Source organism: Montipora capricornis, chromosome 3 (assembly GCF_036669925.1).
Source record: "Montipora capricornis isolate CH-2021 chromosome 3, ASM3666992v2, whole genome shotgun sequence".
NCBI lineage: Eukaryota > Metazoa > Cnidaria > Anthozoa > Scleractinia > Acroporidae > Montipora > Montipora capricornis.
In genome coordinates, this window is record NC_090885.1 from 1,532,858 (window position 1) to 1,557,857 (window position 25,000).

At 38.9% G+C, this 25,000-nt stretch overlaps 1 protein-coding gene across 1 annotated transcript in view; it reads left to right on the top strand.

Moving 5' to 3' along the window:
• Nucleotides 1-25,000, top strand: part of LOC138041856 (uncharacterized) — a 103,196-nt gene that overhangs the window by 38,701 nt on the left and 39,495 nt on the right. Inside the window, exons 10-14 of the mRNA XM_068887536.1 lie at nt 1,267-1,314; nt 5,389-5,790; nt 10,421-10,804; nt 12,298-12,678; nt 14,088-14,489. Of these exons, the coding sequence (XP_068743637.1) occupies nt 1,267-1,314; nt 5,389-5,790; nt 10,421-10,804; nt 12,298-12,678; nt 14,088-14,489 (1,617 nt within the window). The remainder of the gene's footprint in view (nt 1-1,266; nt 1,315-5,388; nt 5,791-10,420; nt 10,805-12,297; nt 12,679-14,087; nt 14,490-25,000) is intronic.

Consider the following 25,000-nt stretch of genomic DNA (forward strand, 5'->3'; position numbering starts at 1 on the left):
ATAAAATTAAACATAGAAAAATAAATTTATAAAACATTTTGAGATTATCATGTGAAGTTACAAAGTAACGTAAATTCCTTTAATCATTTTCTGGTAAAGCTTCAGTTTGCATTGCAGTGATTATTAATAAGAAAATTCTCAGTGATCTGTTTTAAAAAACTGGATCGTCTCCCGTTTCTGATTTTTGCTGTAAGGATGATCAAGGTGGTAAAACACCAGCACCTGGGGTCAGTATAGTTTACGGTGTTCTGAAAACAAATTCATAGATTGTGTTTCTTGTCAGGTATATAATGTGGTTATGCCATCGTTTTCAATGTACCTGCATACCCAAGATCAGATAAACTTTACTTTTAGTATGTCGTGTCCTTGCCTTCGTTCCAATTCATCTAGTGATCGGCAATAGCAGAGTTTCATCAACATTTTTGAGTTAGGTCTTTCTTCTTTTGGTTTGTCCCACGATTTGATTGTAACGAGGTCTGTGACTGTGAAGGCTAGATGCAAGCTAGCCCGACACAATACCAACATGTAAACAAAGCCCTGGTGGGGAGGGGTTTTCCTCGGGTCAATGTTCGCTACCCCTTTATGGTCTCTCAATTTTTATGGCCAAGTATAGACCCCATCTTAGTCCCTTTTGGGTAAATGTAATTTTAGCGACCCCAACTTAGTCACATTCTGTTTGCATACAAACCTTACATAAATCCTAGACTGAAGCGTCACATTTGGTGTACTAAAGAAGGAACATTTTACTTTCCATCTACAGGAAAAACATGCTAGTGCATTTTCTATCCCGTAAATATTCCGCTTCAGTTGTTTCTGTAACAACTTTTTTTTTTACAGCAAATCTTTCCATTTTTAAATCCCACTAGCCAGAATTTTTTTTACCCCCAAATTTCGGCAATTTGCGACCCCATTCCAGTAACTCTGTCGGGAACTCTGTTGAAAATGCAAACCCCACCCCAATCCACTCGTGAAAATGCGACCCCATCCAGCAGGAAAACAAAGAGTCTTTCCATACTTCTTCATCCTCTTCCCTATAGTTAAATAGGGAACCATATAAGGAAATCAGGTACTTCGGAAAACGCAGGGTCCGTAATCCCACACGTTGTGGTTTGGACCCTGTAGCGCGAACCTTGTCTTGTTGAGTGACACCCACTACCTTGTTGAAAGCTTTATAAGAATAGAATGCATTATAGCTAGTAAGTGATTGGATGCTTACAGCATAATAAGTCATTAAAAACGATATTTTATTTTTCTCTTGTTGAACAGTATCTTCACCTAGTAGCCCTTCCGTCATCCCAGCAACAAAGCCACCAGGTAAGAGATAGCTGGCTGTAGATAATAAATAAAGAAATGAATAAATAACCATAAAATGATTTACCTTTTGTAATTGAGATGGTCATGTCAAAATACATATGTTACAGATTGCAGTCGGATTGTGCAGATCCAGTACTTTTTCATTTGGTAACCTGAAAGAAGAGTTATGCATTGATATGTGATGTCCCTTTGTTGGTATAAATAATCACAAACAGATATCACGTGGCTTTATGCGTCATGTGGAGATTACGCAAAGCGGGAAACCTTGGGACTGGGTCAACGCAACATTCCTTTAGATTTGGGTATAAGTACCCTTACGATAATGGTTTTTCGTGCAGGAACACACACAGTATAAATCCGATCAATTGAATCAACGAAAATCAGCATCCAAAATGATGGCAGAGATTTAGGGGTTCGACAATGCTCTTCGTGCGAAAATATGCCAGGTTTGCATCAACATAGCTCTTTTTATTGGGAGTGAACTTCACGACTGAGCGATGTGGGCTCGTGGACTTTGTAGTAAATACTTTTTGGCTGTGGTGTAGCATGGCATGTATAAATAAGCGTAAGAGGTACTTAATACTTCAAGCTGTATCACGTTTTTCAGTCTCCAGTTTTACCCTTCTGTCAACATACCATGTTCGCCGAAGGAGCTAGTAACTCGTATTTTTACCCGCAGTTCATTCGTATGGCAGATCGGTTTGAGAATGCTTTTTTGTTTTGGGACACTTGCCAAATTTGGCCGAAAAGTAGGGAATTTACTGTACATGGTTTCCTCCTTATATGAGCAACGCGTGCTCTTCTTTACTTGCCTTTTTTGCGTAAGAATTTCATGTAGGCATTTATTTCTGTACTTTCATAAAACTTCCCCTCCATATATTAAAAAAAAAAAATTCAAAATTACAAATTGCGAGTTTTACAGCCTATAACTACGAAGTCAACAGTACAAAGTGTAACACGTGCACTTGAAGGGAATAGAATGCTTCTTAAGTATTAGTGTATTTGAACTTCCTTACATTTTGTATGTTATATTTTAACCAATGCAACTTGCTAGGCAGCAAAAAACCTGTAAATCGCCTTCTTAGGACTCTGAAATCGAGCTTTCAACACAGACGACATCTATTAAAACTGACAAACAAATCTTCAGTGAACTATATACACAGTGAGACAGACAAACAAATAAAAGTGCCATAGCTTATCAAGCAATTCGAAAGCAGTGGTTTAATACACAACACAACAGGGCATCTGAATATTTACATACTTATTTAAGCTTTCTTACGGTTATGTTTGCATGCCAGCGGCAAACCAGTAAAAATACAGGTTAGCCTAACCGCGCCTGGCATTGGTTTATGGCACTTGATCCAGTATCTAGAGTAAAGTAAAGTAGACCTTATTTAACGTTGATAACTCGTAACAGTAATTCAACTGACAAACCTGAGGTCGACGGTGCGCTCATTTTACTCCCCCCTCTCCATCAGTGCTCCGTTTTACGGGTATTTAAAGCTACTTGCTACACGAAAAGGAAAGGAGTCGAAACAAGGATGCGAGATCCGGAAATCGAACTCAAGACCTCTTGCACCAAGGCCGCGCACTAACCGAGTGTGCCATCCTTGCTTCTTTCGCACGAAAAGGCGAGAAAAGATGACTTTGTGAATAATGAAAACTACCGATTAAACAAAGGGTAGGTATAATTATCTAAAAAAGAGAAAAATCAAAAACTGCTCAATGTGCATAATCTGCACAATCCGCATAATCTGCAAGATCTGCAAGATCTGCATAGAGATCGTATTCTTGGCTTCTCCAACCATCTCCAGGATTTTCGGGATCCACATAACAGCCCAATACCCACTATGTCAGTGAGCGTGATGATTGTACGAGTGTAAGTCCGTGTTCACTAGAAAATAGGCCCTTAGGGCGTACCTAAATCAAAATACGAAACAGGTCTGTTGAAAGTGTTTATGGTGTCTTTAAAGCTGTTTTCGGATCTCAAAATAGAACGGAAATGCCTTTCCCAGCAGAAAATAGGCGTGGCAAAAAAATAATCAGGTATGACGGTCATGCTTTCAAGATTCATTGAATTACCTCACGAGCTCATGACTTTATTGTATCTGGGGAACGGAGTTTTTACAGACCGAATTATTTTTAGATTGATTTTCCCGCGAAACACTGAAGACCCTTCCATCTAATCAAAAGTCTTACATTACAAATTATCACCCATGGGATTGAGAATGGTCACTCGTGCAATCCAAATCTTATTCAATAACTCGTCTAAAAATAAAAATGCCGTTAGTCCTAGTATTGGAGTTATAGGCTACTGGTTGTGGGATCCTGATTATCTAGTAAAAAATAAAGCCTTCTTCAAACTTTTGACTTTGCAAAAACTAATGTGGACCTATGTGGTATTACAACAAGGATCGCCGTCTTTATAACCTAGTTATCTTTCTTGACCTACAAAAGGCCTTCGATACGGTAAATCACGTGCTCTTACTTGGTAAACTTGAGGCTTGTGGTGTTAGAGATGCTGCACTTATAATCTTCTTGCTTCTTATTTACTGGATCGGAAGCAAACATGCCAGGTGAATGGTAAACAATTTGGTCTAAAAACAATATCTTGTGGAATCCCTCAGGGTTCAATTCTCGGCCCACTTTTCTTATTGGTTTGCATTAATGATTTGCCAAATTGCCTCAAACACACCACACCAAGAATGTTTGCTGACGATACCAGCTTAACAGCCTATGGAAAACGTATTGAAGAAATCGATTTAGGACTTAGTGAAGACTTGGAAAAAATTAGGTTGTGGTTACAAGCAAATAAGCGAAGTCTTGATGTAGCGAAGACATAGTATATGCTTATCGGATCACGTCAAAGAGTGGCTAAGCTTCCCTTGGAACCAATGTATGTATTGGGAGTGATCCGATCAAAAGAGTCAGAGATACCAAAATACTTGGAGTGGAGCAAGCATATTGAAGAAATAACTAAAAAGATTACATCAGGAATTAGTGCTCTAAAACGGCTTAGAGGTTTTGCAAGTCGAGATGTACTTGTTTCTGTTTATAATGCTCTAATTATGCCCCACTTTGATTATTGTTGTGAGGTTTGGGATTCATTAGGAAGTGTATTAGCTGAAAGGCTTCAGAGACTCCATAGCAGATGCGCTAGGGTAATCATGCGTTATAAAAACGCGGCTGGACAGTCTGAATTAGCCTTACGTCATCTTGGCTGGAGTTTACTTAGCGAAAGCAGATTTGATATTAAGGCTAGGCAAATGTTTAAGGTTCTCCATGACTTGGCACCTGTAAGGCTTTCTAATATCTTTAAGAACTCGTGCTCAGCCAACAGTTATCATATAAGGAACGCTGATAATAAGTTGGCCCTTCCCGTTGCCAAAGACTGAATTTTTAAGGAAGAGTTTCAGCTACAATGGTGATAGGGTCTGGAATTCCTTACCAAATGAAATACGTAATTGTGAGGCTTTGCCTATGTTCGATAAGCTTATTTCAACCTGTAGACCAAATGTCATATAATAATATATTTCTTAGGGTTATATCAAACGCACGAATAGTTTTGATCATGGTTGTTTGTATAGTTAGTATATTTTAATTATTCTATTTAGGGTTATATTTAATGTACAAATAGTTTTAATCATCGTTGTTAGTATATTTAGTATATTTTAATTCTTTAGTTAGCTTACGCCCCTACTGGAAAACAGCTATTGTTTTTTACATTGTTGAATAGACTAGCGTGATTAAATAAAGTTGATCTTATCTTATCTTATCTTATCCTAAAAAACCCTCACATTCCTTCTGAATTTTACCGGTCACAGAAAACCGTTCTTGTCCTCCTTATGTGTCTTTATCCATTGTTTCGTTAGCAAAGGGATGTTAAAGCACCAAAGGGACACTGCAGTTTTGGTGTATGTCAACCAGCGTGATATCTCGATTTGCTGGATGCGCTTTTAAAAACACCACGGAAACAAAATACCAGTTGACTTAGACCCGTATTACCAATATTGCGCTCATTACAAGATAACGAAGTCGATGGGATTTAATAATTCCTTTTTAAATTTTCCTCAGAATGTACAAACTACAGAGTTCTCGATGATCCCAGTGTATCAGCAACATACAGATTGGACGGTTTATCGGTTGATCCTTGCACGGACAGATTCAAGCCTGGCTGGCACCGGTTTGGCGGAGAAGCTGGAAACCAAATGGCTGACACTTGCGTTAAGATGTGTCATTGCGGTGCTCTGTATCCAGGCTGGCTTACTGGAGGACACCCCTCTGTGGAGGATGGTGCTGTCGTGCGTAAAGTGTGTTTCGTGGGACATCGAGGATGCTGTGAGGCTTCGGTTTACATCAGTATTCGCAACTGCAGTGGATTTTACGTTTATAATCTGACGTCCATACCATCAAGCTCTTGCTACTATGGTTACTGTGCCAGCACCGGATATGAAGAGCCAACATCCTCAACGACAGGTAAACGCTGTGCCCTTAAGTTTTTCATCATCGTGGATGTATAGTTACGCGTTCATATAGGTTAGGAGGGTAATCGTCGCCTCCTGGATTTTATAAATATGTTCGTTGTGACGCTGTTGCAATTTTTCGTGCAACTTGTCTTGCAAGACAAGTTGCACGAAACATTGTCTAATATAACATACACCTTATCGTTGCTTAGGTAGAATAGAGCCTACTTTCCGCAACCCTCTCCACGACGCTGCAACGAATGTTTTCAAGCATTGCGTAGGGGGGAGCAGCAATAGTATTTAGCCTTTGTTCAGATCCTATCATATTTAGAGTAAGTTTGCTTGCATGTAACCAAGTATTCAAGGTCCTCACTAAAACATGATTCAATGCTGCCTACATCATTATTCGCATACCTAAAATGCGTATCATCGGCGTACATCCTCGGTTCACAGTGTTACAAACAATTTGGAAGGTCAGTTATATATACCAAGAATAAGAGTGGGCCGAAGATGGTCCTCTGAGGGACACCGCAGGTCAATATACGGCTGTCAGATAAGAACCCACCAACTGAGCATTGTTGTGTACGGTTCTCCAATTACGACTGAAACCATTTTGTGAGTTCCCAGATAAACCATAAAAGTCAAGCTTAGATAAAAGAAGCTTGTGGTCAACGGTATCGAAAGTTTTGTTTAGATCTAGGAAAATAACCGCTTTGATTTTCCCAATATCTCTAGCAGAGCTGTGACAGTTGAATGAATTGCATGAACACCCGACTGATGTTAACATAGTATACCTCTAAATAGGCATATAATTGTTCGTAAACGATTCTCTCAAATACCACAACTGGGTTAACCCAGATCGGACGATAGTTGTTTACGTCGTCTCGATCGCCTTGCTTGAGAAGGGGTGTAACTGTAGCAGATTTCCAGTCATTTGGGAGTTTACCCTGACTAAAAGATTGCAGAAAATTGTGCACCCAATAACAAAGCAGGAATTCTGAAAAAAATAAAAATATTGCAAGAAATTGCTTCTCACCCTAACTGGGAAAAACAAATGCAACAAAAGCTGCAACTTTTACAAAAATTGAAATTAAACTCGCAAAATTGGAAATGTGGCAATGACAAATTTAACAAAAACTACAAATGCTACAAAAATTGCAGATTTCAAAAAACATTGCAAAACATTGTACGCCCAGAACAATCTTTACAAAAACCTCAAAAATTGCAACAAACTGCACACCTGGAATAATTCTAACAAAAACTCCAAAAATTGCAAATTCTACAAACATTACAAAACATCCCGCATGCAGCAGCAAAACTTAACTTTAACACAAATTATAATAGCGCATCACGTTGCTACAAGCGTATCATTGAAAAGCCCTAAACATCACCCCATCTTGATCGTGCCTGGCAGAGATTGTGCAACAGCACAGACAGGAAAACCGTGGGACTAGGCTTAGGGAATAACAAAGACAGGTGACAACAGAAGAAACCGCATACATTGCTCGTTCCTAAAGCCTGTGTGCACAAGGGGGAATCAGACTCGCAAAGAACCAGCCAAAATAATTTCTCTTTCACCGTATAACCTTCTTGGCTCCATGTCGGCTGAACTTCAGAATTGCCGCCCACCTTTGAGCAGCCGGTCCCGTAGTCGCCATATATATGTATGCTTTGTTCTTAAAGCAACCGTCCTCGACTCTGGGATAGCAGGACTGCGGGAGCACTAATTCTACTCTTATGTTGACATGGTGCGATAGAAACATTAAAATTGTGTTTTTTACCAAAATTGAACACTCAATTAGTACATAGCAATTTTCTCCTTATTAACCTATGTCATCGGAAAGGAAACAGTAGTTCACAATTGTACATAATTTCAGTTAACATGCTACGCATTATCTTTTCGTCTTTTTCGTGATGCGGTTTCGTAGCTCACAAATACTAAGTAAAATATTACGGAATTAATATTCACATGCTGGCCGTCGGATTCTCATTTATATCTACATATCCGTTTTATCTTAATCTCTTATCAGTTCTATCAACTTACCGGTAGTACAAATTGTTCAGAGCTGTGTATATATAGCATAGAGCAAGGTCACTTTCACAAAAAAATAGGCATTCATTGCGTACATGTCGTAGTGCAGTAACACAGCGCTTTATTCCATATCGTCAACTGAGCTGCGTTTTGTCTTTCAGGAGATTCAAGTTATCTTTGCAATATGTAGCTGTAATAGTACACGAAATTGTTTTGGTACCGTATATCATTATAGTTTCATGGTAGATGTCTTAACTAAATAGCTCCCTTAGAAGACGTGGTTACTAGCAAAATACTAAACCCAGAAAGACTGAAGCAAGTAAAAGAGAAAAGAGAAGCATCGGCTGACATGTTGATCACTTTCGAGTTCCCTCGCAGCTTCTTTTTCACCACAAGTCTAAGCGTGCTCTCTGAAAGTCTGACAGCTTTCCAATACAAAACTTCACCGAAGTTAAACCCTGTCCGGCGGGATTAGTATCTGGATGGATGATCTCAAAAATATACCACCTTGTAACTGAAACACAGGACCGAAAATTCTATTTTAACGCGCAAAAAATGCGATCTAACCAAGGTACAGATTTTGTTAGTCTGCTTTAATTAAAAATCAAATATTGCTGCAAAAGTCAATAAATGGTGATACACAGTTTTTAGGAAGAGCAGAAGGAAGAATAAAATATTTTGCCATCAGCAGCAAAATTTGCGACATAAAAACAACATCCGATTCCTTTTGTTGTTTTAAGCTTTTGTACATTTCCGAATAAAATTTGAAAGCACGAGTTCGACGTCATTAGCGGAAAACGGAATATATTAGACTTATTAAAAGGGTGTATATCACCAGGTAATTCCATCGTTTTGGGAATAGCAGCTGCCTTATTGTAGTTTTCAGTGTCTCAAATTCTTGACTATTTTGGGTCTCATTTTGTTGAAACTCAAGCACGCTAACAAACAGACCTGTTTATTTTAGTGATTTATGCACGCGCTGCGGGCCCATTGGCACCATAGACACTCTTAAAACCCGGTGACACTGTAAGTGCACTACCACTAAACATTACCCATATTGAAATTGCAATTTTTTGTTATTTTTGTTGGATTTGCAGTTTTGGTGAAATTTGTTGTTTTTGTTGCTCTTGCATTGGTCGGCCTTGTGCCTTGTTGTGTGACACAGATTGCAAAATTTGCAAGTTTTGTAACTTTTGTAAAATTTCCGGGTTTTGTGAAATTTCTTTTTTATAATCTTGCAGGATCTACTCTCGTTCTCAAGAACTAGAATGTCCGGTCCGGATTGCTCAATGATGTTATCTGTTTTAATCTTCTTATCCCAAAGGATTTTGACATTTTTGTTTTCAGAACCCTTTTCTTGCCTGTGCTCGTACCACTTATCTGCGTGTTCTAGGTCATGCGCTTTGCGCAGTTTTCAATTGATAGGCTGTGCAATTTAATCATGCCGATCATTTCTTGTACTGAGCCACATTACATTCACAAACCAAATGGGCTACAATTTCGTCTCCACGCAGCATTCACAAAGGAGGCAGCGTGGTCGAGTGGTTAGGACGTTGGGTTTGCATGCGGCTGCTCCGGGTTCAAATCCCGTTCTATCCTCTGGTTAGGATTTGTTTCCGGTTGTCCCGGATTCAACTCTACCACGCTTTGTAAATAGCCAACTGGTTGCCTCCTGCCAGTTGGGGTTCTTAATAACGTTTCTGTTAACTTTGAATTGTTTCTTTCACATTGTTAAAAGTGGGGTGCCTGTAAACTAGCTTGATAGCTAAGTGCACTTTCACTATAAACAAAAGCATTTAGCATGTTCTATTTGTCACGGTGGTGTTTAGTTGATCTTGTTCTGGTGGCTTGTTTTTGTGCTACCATTATTACATCTTCAGTTGCTTTCTCAGTTCTCATCTCCTTTGCTCAGGAAACTCAAAGTTTGCTGATCCCTAAATTTAATGTTCCTAAAGAATACACTATGCAGATTTTTCTGTTCCAGATTCTGTTTTCTGTTTGTCAGTATGCTTTCCTTTGTCTTGCCGATGTCAAAGGTTCCTTGGGTCCCTTTTAACCTATTTCATATTTCTCCCACCACCTTCTGTAACTTAAGCGTACAGGAAGTACTTCTTGCTCTTCAACAAGAGATCGTCGAACGAAAGATCAAAGATACCGAAATGAAAATTACGACAAATGTGAACAGACTCCCCACAATTTGAATTACTTCAGATCTTTTATATGAGACGAGGTTAATTTGCGAAGACGAGAATTCTGGCTAGTATCAGCTTTTACATAACACCTTCGATTCCTTATTGAAATGATTGGTCTTGTTTTCTTTCAGTTTTTATTGGCATTTTCTATTGGCATTTGAATTAAGAACTGAGAACTTAACAAAGGCGGATTGTTGTTATCAAATTAAAGAAATTCAAAGTTTGTATTTAAATTTTTATAAGTATCTATCAGTCACCGTGCTTTTTTAACGTTGACAGTTCCGTGCCCACTGACAACGCTGTCCCGATTTGTGTTGCCAAGTGTATTCAGGATTCTTGTTGAAGTTACTTATTGTTTCATTCATCGGAAATTATTTCTTTTGTTAAAAAGTAATAATATATTTACTTTGGTTTTTTAGAGTTTTCGAAGCAACGTTTTTTGAATGGAACGGATGGAATCATCTCAGTTTCCATATATTACTATGAATGCATGTATCCACATTACAGCTGGCAGATCGAGGCGAAGAAAGGAGAAAAAGTCAAGTTAGTGATTCAATCCATGTACATATCATGGTGGAACGAAACATGCACTTTTGGTTACGTGGAAATTCAAAATGGAACCTACGCAGATGGCAAACCGAGTACAAGAGTGTGTAGTGATCTCTTATCTGGCACGGTAACATTTTACTCGCACGAAGGTCAGAGCCTAGAAGTGGTGTTTGCAAACATGGACCCTTATTGGAGCTGGGTGTCCTTCACAGCTACTTACACAGTTATTAGTTACAACGACACTGTGTCCAATGGTAAGCACACTTAAGGGAAGATGCAGAGTCAATAGTGATTAGCAGCTGAAAATACTTTCTAGTAGGTTTTTGTGCAGGTCGTGAAAAATCGAGGATATTATTAAAATGTTGTATAAGTAATCTTCACCTAGAAATCAGCCGGACACTCAACAGAGTGCGCAAAATGGGGCCACAAAAGAGTAATTAATACCAAAAAACATATATCAAGGAAAGTCAAGTGTGACGAAGATATAGGTTGTTTTTCTTTCCCATTTAAGTCCATCCAATGGTTGAGAAATGGTTAAACCGTTTGTTGGGAATTGTCACTGGAGGTTTTAAGTAACGACGACGGGTGCGTCAACCGCAACAAATTATTGATTCAAAGAAAGCAATAGAAGTGCTGCCTGTGCGGCACACATGCTAATGCACTTCTTTGTCGCACTCTACAAAAGAAAAACGTAAAGCAACCAATATTTAGCCTTTACGACAACATAGTGAACGTACCGTTTAACGTTAAAACTTCTCGTACGAATCCAGTTGCAGGATAATTCACCCGTATTGTCCAAAGTGATTAGGAGAGAGTAATTGCGATAGAGTAATGACGATAGCGCTTACTTTTATTGTGAATTTGGGTTTTCGTAGACGTTGCGCTGGTCGTTGCTTAAACAACCTACTCACAAATGAGTCTGAGCAAGAGACTATCACCCTCATAGTCTCTTGGTCTGAGACATCATGATTACTGTCGCTGACAGTTGAGTTCAATTTCCCTTTTTTTTTTCTTGACTAGGATCTCATAAAGCACTCGCCAGGTGCCCTTGTTGTCCGATTTGACAGCGTCTTATATATATATATATATTTTTTTTATTGTGCAAGTGTGAAGCCGTTCCTAATTCCAAAATTTGTCGTTGTGCTTCTGATGACAAGATTTAATTTATGAGAATGGGATTTGAAAGAAATTCTTCGCATAGTTCCTTTTATCGACATAGGCAACCTTTTTAACAACCATGCTTAAATTTTTATGGAGTAAAAATGATCTTTCATTTTGATAGACAATTTCCACGGTTAACCCGTTAAAAGGCTTGTCCCAACGCTAACCTTTAGCCAATGTTTCGTCCTTAGGAAAAGATTTGTCCCTTTTACGATCAAAACTTCATGTTTAATACGCATTTGAAAATCATGGTGGCACTTGCCCGGCTGTTCTAAGGTTTGTCACTTGATAACAGATGTTTGATTGCAATGACAATACAAACCCAAGAGCTGTTTAGAAAATGAACGCATCGATTAAATTCGTCTTGCGTGCGGAATTCGAAAAAAAGCGCACCACTTAGCAATTGGCATATACCTTCAAGAAACTGGAGGGTCGGGAGCACTGTTAAATTTAGAACTCACTGAATATCCGATCTTCAAGTTTCGAGAAACTGAATTCCGATGGGACATGAGATTATGTCTTTCTTCAGCCCATGTAGCACAATAATCCTCAAAATGTTATCTGTTTTAAAAATTGAATGTTTTAGAATGTTCCAACTACGGATTTCTAAACGAGTCCAACCGAGCAATGACCTATGTTAACAGCAGCATTGGTAACTTGTGCGATTCACCGTTGTCTGGTTGGTATCGATTTAGCGGAGAGGCTGGAACTCAAATGGCAGATTCTTGTCGAAAGATGTATCACTGCAACACAGACTCACCAGGATGGCTCGATGGCACGCATCCTACAGTGGCTGAGGGGACTGTGCAGCGCAAAGTCTGTTTTTTGCAGCACTTTAATGGGACTGACTGCTGCTACTTTTCAAAGGACATCAGTGTCCGCAACTGTGGAGCGTTTTATGTTTACCGCCTTGATCCACCCAGGTGTTACTCACGTTACTGCGGCAATGGACTTCCACAAGCTCCAGGTTAGAACACATTCATCAGATTTTCTATCAGGTTAATATACAATGGTATAGTTTTTTGAAACGTGCTTTAATATCTTCTGTTTGTCTATTTGTTGATTGATCCTTTTACCGTGAGATCTCAAAACACTTTGAAATCAATAGTGGAGTCTCAATTTACATTTTTGCTCAGCAGTGAGCCCCCTTTACCCACCACCGATACTTTGGCTCAGTGGAGCTCACTTGATAAACCCTCGTTGTCTCGAAATAACTGATGAGAAAGTAATCACTTTGTGATTGCATGCACTAATGGTTGTACTTTTGAGTCTTTCCTTCCGCATTTCGGAACCCACGTTTCTGTTGGTACTTGTGTAAGTCCATGGTCCCTAGAAAATAGGCCCGCAGGGCGTACATAAATCCAGAACAAAACAGGTTTATTGGAAGTGTTTATGATGTGTCGGATTCCTACAAAGGAGCCTCAAAATCGAACTGGATTTTTTTTATCACTGAGCAGAAAATAAGAGTGACTTGCTTTTAAAATGGATTGAATTACCTAGTGAAAAATAAATTTCATGTCATATTTTACCGATCATAGAAAACCCTTGGTTTGTCCCTTTTATGTGTGTTTAAGGTAATTCCCTTGAAATTGTTGCACTATCAAACTTTTTTGGAAACTTGGCATAATTAACATTCATGATATGAACATTAAAAAAATGCAATAAAAAAATGGGGTCACCGTGCTTGTTTACGCGTCAGCAGGCTCTTAAAATGGGATATTTTTTTACTGTTTTCGCCTTAAAAATTCGAATCACCTTCATACAGAATTAAGTCTTGGTTTCTTGAAAGGCACACAATTTTAATTTGAAAATAAAGCTTCTTTTATTTACATAAGCAGTAATGCTTCATTTACGCCGACTTTGATTCCCTGGTTGTGGGAATAGTGCACTTTTTGGGACAGTTCCGTGGTTAGCTTGAAGTCCTCGCTTTGGGTAAAATACACCCAGTACGGAACTGTTTTCAAAAAAAATTCATGTTCTGCTATCAAACTTTTTTCTTCTTCAAATATGTTCTTTACTAGACTGTTCTTAGCCAATACCTGAAAAAAAAAATCGGGGGTCACCGTGCTCGTTTGAGAGAAAAGGAGCATTTATTTCGCTATCGGGTTTAGTTTGAGCGAAATCTCTTACGTTTTGTATGCGCACGTGCTCATGTGCGCGCGCTAATGACGCGAAAATCGTGCGCAGTAGGGATGTGCAATGCAATACTAAGGAATTACCTTAACAAAGAGAGGTTAAAGAACCAAAGGGACATTGTTCGCGAAGAGTTGAGACGGAGTTTCTGCTGTTGTGGTCTGTGTTAACCAGATGGATGTCCTCATTCCAAATTAGCATTGCAATGAGTTTTTTCATAATTCCTTTTCAAATTCTCCTCAGAATGTTCAAACTACAAACTTCTCAATGACTCGAGTATATCAGCAGCATACAGACTGGACGGGCTATCGGGTTATTCTTGCAAGGACTATTTCAAGCCTGGCTGGCATCGGTTTGGCGGAGAGGCTGGAAACCAAATGGCTGACACTTGCGTTAAGATGTGTCATTGTGGTGCGCGGTATCCCGGCTGGCTAACTGGAGGACACCCCTCTGTTGAGGATGGTGCTGTCGTGCGCAAAGTGTGTTTCGTGGTAAATAACAGATGCTGTGATCGTTTTGTTTACATCAGTGTTCGCAACTGCAGTGGATTTTACGTTTATAATCTGACGTCCATACCATCAAGCTCTTGCAACTATGGTTACTGTGTCAGCACCGGAATTGAAGAGCCAACAACCTCAAGGACAGGTAAACGCTATTCTCTTACAACCACAATACTCGATCGGCGCGTGCCGCCTATCATTTGAGAATATAGTCTTGATTAACTGCCAACCGAGTTCATTATTCCTTTCAAACTTGCTAGTTTAATTTGAATAATCATCCAACAGTAGCCGAAGTGTCACCTCATTTGAAATATCGATTATTCATTGGTTTATTTTTTAGGTGGGTTGAAGACTTGTTCACGTGCATGTGAATTCTTTGTGGCTTCCTTCACTCACGGTTGTGTCTGTCGTTGTTTTTCGTCGAGCTTTTTGTCGCAAACTTTTGGTAATTGTGTTAACGGACGGCAAATCATGCAGAGTACAGATACCTTGAAGTCTGCTACGTATTTCAGCTGTGAAAATGCTTGGCTTTTGCAGCTTCCCGATTGTGGTCACCCATCACATACATTTTTCATAATTTATCCTGAATTGAGCAAGAATTTTGTTAACAACCTGGTCGGGTATCTTTCATTGTCTTGTTATATCCCCCGTTTGGTAACCTTGGTTGTATAATTGCAGAATTTCTTCTCTTATATGGATAAAAAGCGTTTTACCAGGGAAGCATATTTCGTCGGATCATTAATACTTTACGTAACTGCAACTAATGTCAAAAATCGAATTATTTGTCACAATATTTTGTTAACAGTGTTAATGGACTGCAAATCATGCAGAGCACAGACACCTTGAAGCCTGCTGCGTATTTCTGATCCACTTGGACAAATATACATCTATCGAACTATTAAATATTCGAAATTCTCAGTTTGGTTTTAAGGTACAAAATTCTTCAACTCGTTAAGTCTGGACGTACAAAATAGCCAAAGCATTGGTTTCTTGTGTAAAACACACAGAAAATTCCTTCTTACGTGACCACATAATCTCTCTCTATGGAGCTACATATTTGTTCATAATTTTTTCTTTTCTTGTTTGTTCTTCTTCTGTGTCTTTTTTCCCTTTTTAAATAAGTAAATTAAATCAGCCCAAACTCGTTTCAAGCTGCTTGACGACTTTAAGAAATACGCGGGTTTAGCAATATACCTAATCGGCTAACTCAATGTTGTACCCAATTCAAATCTCCTGAGATTAAGATTCTTTGTGTATTGTATTTGCATGATAATGTAGCATTCATATTTAAATGATATGGAAATACCTAGAACAAAACGTTTTATTCTCAAAGGGTTTGAATTGGGTATAACATTGAGTTAACCGATTAGGTCTATTAATCCTACCAAAACTGAAGCAATGTGGTTCGGCTCCTCGAATGGCCTAATGAGCCAGTTAAATCTATAGGGATATCAGGCTACTCATATGATAGAAAATTGCGACAGGAAAAACATTTTATAGAAAAATTAGACGGTGTCAAATTAATTCTAAAAACTTACAAACATCTGGTCCGCAAGGGGTTTGTCCTCATACGGGAAGGTAACAGGAATAAAATTCTTGATCATCCCAAAGTTTGTTTACGTAGCATCTTTACTACCCATCTCCAAGGGAGTCATCAAAGACATAGATCAATTGAAGACATGAATGGAAGGATTATTTACATAACCTTCTGCAACGTTTTGGTGGTTTTTTTCTATTAATGATAATAATGTACATTTTTAATGTAAAAGACCTCACACTTTCCTCTCAGTTTTCTACTGAAATGCTATAATGATAGGCGGATTTTCGAGACAATTTTTCTGCAGGGAAACCTTGGTACAACATAATACCGAATAATAAAGATATTAGTATAAATAATAGGCCAGTTTCCTACAAAACATTTGTAGAACACTTTCCTCTCAGTTTTCTACTGAAATGCTATAATGATAGGCGGATTTTCGAGACAATTTTTCTGCAGGGAAACCTTGGTACAACATAATACCGAATAATAAAGATATTAGTATAAATAATAGGCCAGTTTCCTACAAAACAGTTTTCCAGTCTGGGTTTGTTTATGCAACAGATCTTCAATTCGATTTAAACACCATAGAGCCTTATAATATTAATTCGAAAAAAATTTTAAAAGAGCAAATTTATTAGTCTGGGCAGGACTCAGACATGCTCTACCGCCCCACTTAAAATTACAATCCAAAACGACTGCCCATTCCCTTTTAGGAACGTCAACCTCTGTGGTCATAATCATAAAGATTTTGATTTTTTAATTAAACAAAAGACTATGTACTACGCATTGCTCATAAGTAAAAAAGCACAATTTCTAATGACTCTTTAGCCCTAAAACGGGATTTCAATTTATACGAAGATCAATGTTAAAAAGTGTTTTTACTGCCTCATATCGTGTACTCTGAACCCTGCGTGAAGGCCTTTTAATTCAAGGATCTTTAATATTCTATATTATACATCAATTCCAAATTGTGTAAGAAAGATTTTATTCCAGATGATAAATGCACGTGTTTTAAGTCTGAACCAGAAACCCTGAACACCTTCTTTTTGACTGCGTACACGTAAAGCTTTTTTGGATTGGAATGACTTATTTTTACACTTTATCAAAAGAAGCTCTTCACCTTAGTTTGAAAGATATATTAATAAGTATTATACCTGTCCCTACTGAATTATCTTCTACATTTTATAGCCAAATTATATCTATGCGGGATTGCAGAAGATCTCATCCCCTGCTTGACAGGGTTGAGGTAAAGATTAAAATCCAATTTGAAACGGAACTGAATACATTTCCGGAACGAAGAACAATCTTCAGGTGAGTTCCACACTGATAAATCCAGAATAGTGCTCGACAATAATGGAGCGGTAATAACAATGTTTTTCTACTCAATATAGTTTCATATGGACTTTAATTCAGATCTGTTTCGTAGGTCAACAAGGAGTTGGACCACTCATCAGTTAAATTCCATGTACACTGTAGCATCGCTGGAGTTTATATACATCAGTAGCGTGATCGTTACAAGATTCAAACTTGAAAAACAATAGTAAAAAAGCATTTGTAAATTTATGATTGGTTCTTGAGGATGCGATTGAACCTAAGGAGAAAATTTCACTTGTGCCTGCAAGTCGATACGAGTTCATTACGTTTGTTGAGCGTTGCCATGTCCGGTTTATATAGAATATAGAATTTCTCGGTACTACATAGATTACATTGTTTAGTAAGGTTGCTATAAGATTTGGCCTTGGCTAGAATTTTCCAGGAGATTGCGAAGTCTTTCTTTTGATATTTTAGCTGCCATAGATGTTTGCTCAGTTCGCTGTCATTCTTTTTACTTTCGTTTTTAAATGACATTTGGTGGTTTCGCCATCTCGTCTTGAACTCAGTGGCGGTGAGGCCGACGTACGTCTCTGTGCTTTCGGCGGTCGTGATGGTGGCTTGGTACACTACTTCCTTGACTAAACATCGTCCTTTCAAAGGGCATTTTTCTGGTACTCTGCAGTTGCAGAGTTTGGTGGGTGCTTGTTGTAGAGGTGGCATGTTCTGGCTTATGAATGCAGAAAATTTTACCGGGATGCCCACGCCCTGACCACGGAAATCACCCATTCGATGGCTGTGTTGCCGGCATGGTTGTCCTAGTGGTGTAATGGTTATCACACCCGACTAGTAACGGGGGGACGTGGCTTCAAATCCCTCTCGGGGCAAGTTTTCTTTCAAACATTTATTCAGTAAACTGGGCTGCCTGTGGTACATGTACGTGTTACACAAAAACATAACGCACTGAGTTGGGTGGTACTGAACTGCAGTATTCCAGTTAAATTTGTCAAGTAGGGGGTCATGCAGACTATTTGAGGGGACACCGAGATATCGTGCCAGCAGTGGCCTTTAGCGAAAAATATATTTTGGGGTTAGGGGCACTTTAAGGAAGGACTGAACATATTTTTTTTCGATTCATAATTCCTCGTCTTTTTAGTCTAATCTGATGTCAAGTCAAAATTGTTTTTGGCTTTAATACGTTTGCACCAAATAGTATCGCAAAAGCCGGGAGTTAACAGGCTAACCCTAACCAGGCAAGCCAAAAGCAGACGAAGAATAAAATAACAGTTTTTATATAAAACTCTGAATTTCGAATTTTCAGCGAAAGATTAATGACAATCGATCGTAAAAACACTAAAATTTCTGCAGTCTCCGACTTCTATGAATCAAGGGGAAGGTCATGATGTTGTGTCAAAAAGGAAGAAATTGATCGCGTGCTAGGCAACCACAAAGGTGCACGTGATCACCTTGTGTCATGGTTGTTGTTTACATTGAATGAACTACAGGGAAGAATGTTAATCGTTCGTAACACTCTCAGAGTTAAACAAGGTACTTTTTAGCCAAGAAACGTCCGGCTTTCGTTTTTTAACTTTGTTGTAATAACATTTGACTGAATATTTATCTTTCATCTGTCGGGTCGGAAAGCCTTCTTTGTCGGGTTATTGACCCGAGACACGACTCTTATCTGGAACACTAATGATCAAACCCTTCACTGAAGAAGCGTTTCTTTCAGTAATCAAGCAAAAAATGGACAACAAGCTTTTCAAATAATTATTGACTAACATGAATTAGTTAAATTTCAAGTTGTTTTTTTTTTCACCTGAAGACTGTGAAGAGTTGAAAACAAATAAATAAAATTATAAATAGCCAGAAAATTGTAAACACAAATCCGCTCAAATTGTTCGATTCCTTCTCTGATATCCAACCCGAAAAAGTTATCAGAGAATTTGCCGTTTGGTTTCAGTGTTGTACAATACATCTTTAGTAACATCATTAGTAAAATATTAACAAGAATTCGAAGGAGAGGTGAATGCGACTAATGCAAATTTTTGATAGAGGATATTAAATTATAAAAATATATTGCACTGAAACATCGTTTTAAAAAAACCCTTTATTTTTGGGCGTTCACTTAGACGAAAAATCTCACAAAACCGTTTCCATCGTAAAATTTATCGAAACAAGCAACATATTTGCTATTAGAGGCGAAAAACCCCTTCCTAATTCAATAGGCCTGTTTCTATATATTAAAATTCAGCTTGAAAGAGAGGTTCTGAGGGTGATGTGCAAATACTTTTCGCATTCATTCCAACGCGTTTCTACTGTTTTGTCCTCACTGCCTCACTTTCAAGCTGAATATTTCATGTTTCGAAAATGGCCTATAGATCGTTTTCACTTTCACGCAATAAAAAAATAAATCGAAAACCATCCAGTGGAAAAAGTCAAGACTTCGTGATGTTGTAGAAGATAAATGAAGAAGACACTTCTCCAAGTTTTAGACCCGTGCGTTTCCCCAAACTTCAGATATTCGTCGAAATGTTTCGCAGAAATTTACAGAGCCCAGTATGAAAACGCCATGTTGGTGCACATCTGTGGTGCACCAATATGGCGGCCGGAAAATAGTGTCAACATCTGTTACTTACTTTGGCTATCTAGGCGAGTGATCATCTGTACTGAACAGACAGCTATTTACTTAAGCACTTTTCCTAATGCTTTAAATTATAAAAAGGCTCAAAACCATGAGATAAATATATATTTCTCAATAAATTTGATCGTCGCCTCGTGTCACGCACCGCTATAACTCAGAAATTCAAAATGCTCTGGTCTCCAAACGAAGCACGCTATTGAGCTTTAAAATTGCAATTGGATACAAATTTACCGCCTCTTATGCCTGATGAGGATAAAAACTTTCGTGGCTCTTTAGTTTTGGATTTTAGAAAATGATGACGTCACGTAAAAACGATCTATTGCGTACGGCGTACGTGCAAACAGGACACACAATCCGTCTTGCGATCGAATAAATTTCAGTCTCACGGTTCAGGATCAAACCCTTTTCTGAAGAACGTTTTCCGTGGATAATGAAGCACAAAATAGACAAGAAGCTTTCTTTCAAATAATTTTTCACTGTGACATTTCCAATTATATTTTTTTTGCCTGAAGACTTTGCAGAGTTGAGTACAAAGTACCGGTAGATGTAAACAGCCGGACAACTGAGATACGATATTGGCATGACTATTCCGGGGGTGAGGGGTGAAGTGTGAAGGGGGTGGCGGTAGGGGGGAAGGGTACAATAGCTGAAACAAGCCAAGCCTTAATTTACAAAAATTCTAACCTTAGGCCTAAAAAATATGCAATATGCTTTCGATAACGTTTAGGCGTAAGGTAGCATTTTTGTAAAGGAATGAAAGGGTAGTTTCTAAAGAAACTGTGATGCTGCGTCGGTGGGGAAGTAGTATACAAAAATTTGGTTTTATCAACGGAGTTGATAATGTAAATTGGCCACCGTACAGAGATTCTAAAAGCTGAGCTTTTAGAATCAATGGAGTTGATAATGTAAATTTATCAACGGAGTTGATAATGTAAATTGGCCACCGTACAGAGAATGTCTGTACGGTGGCCAATTTAGATTATCAACTCCGTTGATAAAACCAAATTTTTGTATATTTTTGTAAAGGACTGGGTTGTTGCAGCTTTCGCCCCCTTCACCCCTCACCCCCGAAATAGTCATACCGACAAATGCATTCAAGGCGTTCGATTCCTTCAATGTTTGTTAAAGCCATACAGAATTTGCCATTTGGTTTCAGAACGAACGGAACGGAACGCAACTTTATTTTAGTGTCTAATCTTCTAGCGCTGTAGAGCACTAATCGGGTTAGGGTTAACTGTAAATTGAAATTAAAACTGTAAATTGAAATTAAAAAGTTAACGCAAATCAAATCAAATTTTGGTTTTGAGGAGAGGGGAAAACCGGAGTACCCGGAGGAAAACCTCTCGGTGCAGAGTAGAGAACCAACAAACTCAACCCACTATGACGCCGAGTCTGGGAATCGAATCCGGGCCACATTGGTGGGAGGCGAGTGCTCTCCCCACTGCGCCATCACTGCACCCAGTGCAGTGTTGTACATAACATCACATTTAGTAAAATATTAGACAAAGCTCTCTTTGAATTTGATATCCGGTTTTGGTAAAACACTTTCCTTGCGACGATTTGCTGAACAGTTCCTCAAGGCTTGGGGGTTTGTTCCATGAATGAAAATTTATTTATGGTCACTAAGTAGTCACCACAAATTCTCAAATCACCATTTGGCTTGACAATAGGCACTGTAGGTGAGGCCCATTCAGAATGTTCCATTTCCTCAATGATTTCCTCTGCCACAAGTTTCTCTAGAGCTTCCTCGTACTTGGAACGGATTGCAAAAGATACTACTCTTGGTTCAATAAACACTGGGTTGGCTTCTCTCAATCGCAGTGAGGCTTGAATGCCTTTCAATTTTCCCACTGTTGTGTTGTCGAACAGATTTAAATACTGAGACACAATGTCCTCAGTTGTAGTTGAAACAGTCTGTTTAGTAAATGTTCTGCCAAGGTAGTTTGAACTTATGGACGAACAGTAAGTCTAGTTGGTCTGCAATCTTGAATTCCATCTCTTTTTGCCCTAAACAATCAATAATGTTGCCAGTGCAGCTTTTCAAAACCACGGTTGGACTCTCAGGTTAGGGTTTCAATGTTGTCTCTCAGTTTAAAAAAAATCTGTAGCATTTAACGAGGTAAAAGCACTACCCGTGTCAATTTCCATCGGAATCTCTTTATTGTCAACTGTAACTGAAAGTTTGTAAAGTGGTGGGGTAGGTGTGAGACTGTCAGAAGATTTTACACTTCGTATGTAGATTGTAAAATGGTCGGGAGCATCTCCATCACCTTCAGTTGTATTTACTTCTTGAGTAGGTGTAGCCGTAACTAGGCGAGTTGTGTGGCAACCACCCTCCTTTTTCTTACAAACAAATTGATCTGTGGCTGCACTTATCAGCCAGATGTTGTGGGGATCCACAACGAAAACAAAATTCCCCATGAGTTTTCCCGGTAGTCGCTGACTGATTTCTTTTGCACAGAATGCAAAGCCTGAACTTTAGCACTTACATTAGAATTAGATTGAAGTTGTTGGGATTCTTTTTCTGCCAATTCAGCACCTACGGTCCTCAGAAAGGAGTTTCTTCTTTGTAGATTGACTTTTCAAACCCCCTACGAATTGATCTCTAAAGGCTGTTGTAAGATATGTACCAAAATTACAGTTACAGTTTCATTTTCACTCTGAAGTGTATGATGGAAACGGTAGGATTCTGCAACTTCAAGTACTTTGGGTTTGTAATAGCCTTTCCGACAATTTCTGTAAGCTGATCGTATGTCTTCTCAACGGGTAAATTTGGTAAACAAAGATCTAAGAGTGCTATACACTTGCTTACTGATCAGAGAAATTGTAACGGCAACTTTTCTCTTATCTGCCTCTCGTTTGGCCTCATCGGAAGGTATCGGAAGCATCTGCTGCACCATGGCCAATAGTATTTGCCACGAAGTAGGAGTTAAGGCGTTCAATGTAGTCTTTAAAATCGACACCATCGAACGCCTCCACAATACCAAATAGAGGTCCTAAAGGTTGTGACATCGTACTAAGTCACGTTCGTAACCCTCGTCGCTAGTTTGATGCGTATAGGGTTTCAAAAAGAGAGGAATAGTCCAGTCTTATCAGCCAATACAACGGTTAATGAAGGGGGTAGTTTCTAAAGAAACTGTGGTGCTGCGTCGGTGGGGAAGTGGTATACAAAAATTTGGTTTTATCAACGGAGTTAATAATGTAAATTGACCACCGTACAGAGATTCTAAGAGCTGACGTTTCGAGCGTTACCCCTTCGTCAGAGCGAATCGAGGAATTATGGATTGTGTGTAGTTCTTATAGTGGAGAAGGGGCAAACGCTATTGGTGGTAACAAGGCAACGTGAAAAATAGGAATACATTAGTTGAATGAAAAGCGTTCCTTAATATCTTGGGGATTAAGGATGCCGATTTGGAAGATGAATTTTTGTTCCAGATTCTACAGTTTCTGTCTGTAGTTGCCCCACCGAACTCATTTCTAGTTACTTAGACGGGATTATGACGCATATCGTCAAATCTTTGCCATCATACATTAAAGACAGTACAAACGGACTAAACATTTTCCGCGATTTCAATTTCTCCGGCCAAAACAAATTTGTTTTCACCATGGACTTTACATCTTTATGCACAGTCATTCCCAATAACGAAGGTCATCACGCACTTAAACACTTTTTCGATCAACGCACTGTCAAAGAACCAACCTCATAAACGCTACTCCGCCTTGCCGAACTAGTTATAACTCTTAACTGTTTTTCATTCGCTGGCAGCTATTACAAGCAAATTAATGGTGTAGCGATGGACGCAAGAATGGGACCTCGCTATGCCAATCTTTTTGTAGGATATGTTGAACACCAATTTTTTAATCAGTACAACGGCCCCAAACCTGAACTCTACGGTCGCTACATCGACGACTGCAACGGCGCTATTTCATCCAGCACAGAAGAACTCGATCAATTTATAACCTCCGTCAATTCTTTTCATCCGGCTATTAAATATACCTGGGAAATTTCGGGTACTTGGCTTTCCTAAATATCAAAGTTTCTGTTAGTGGCAACATGGTATGTACCAGTGTCCACTACAAACCTACAGATTCTCACAGTTATTGTTGTATTCCATCCATCACATGTCAAGAACTCCATTCCTTATTCTCAATTTCTTAGACTTCGACGTCTATGTAGTGATGAATCCGATTTTTCCAGCAAATCAGAGATTTGCCAGTTCTTCGAAAAACGTGGCTATCCTGTCCCCGTGGTCAAAGCAGGCCATCATCGCGCCCAACAATTTGATCGAGAATCAGCACTACAAACGTCAGAAGAAGATAAGAATGACAGAATTCCATTCACCCTCACTTTCCATCCTCATAATCACGCAGTCAAAGGTATCATTCTTAATAACTTGAAATTGCTCCAAAATGATCCCGAGACTGGTAGAATCTTTTCGCAACCTCCACTTATTTCAATTAAACGCGACAAAAACGTCGACAACTTTTTTAGTTAGAGGCGCGCTCAAAACTAACGAGCAACCCGGCACTTTCAAATGCGCGCGCTCACGATGTAAAACTTGTCTTTTCATTGTTAACACTAGCAAGATATCGGGACCTAAGCGATCTGTTAAGATCACCGATCGTTTCACATGTACCTCCGCAAATGTCATTTATTGCATAACCTGTACGTTATGCAATAAATTATGAATTGGCGAGACAGGTAGACGACTAGGCGACCGATTCCGCGAACACCTTCGCGATGTTGAGAATAATGACAAGGATGTATCTAAGCCAGTCTCTAGTCATTTTAATCTCCCTACCCACTCCAAAAAACACATGGCTATCTGCGGCCTTTCCCTACATCTAGGTACGATGGAAAACCGCAAGAATCTGGAACAAAAATTCATCTTTCAAATCGGCTTTCTTAATCCTCAAGGTATTAAGGAACGCTTTTCATTTAACTAATGTATTCTTATTTTTCACGTTTCCATGTAAACCACCAATAGCGTAGCCCCTACTCCACTATAAAAACTACACACAACCCATAATTCCTTGATTCGCTCTGACGAAGGGGTAACGCTCGAAACGTCAGCTCTTAGAATCTCTGTACGGTGGTCAATTTACATTATAAACTCCGTTGATAAAAACAATTTTTTGTACAATACAGCAGAGTGCCAGT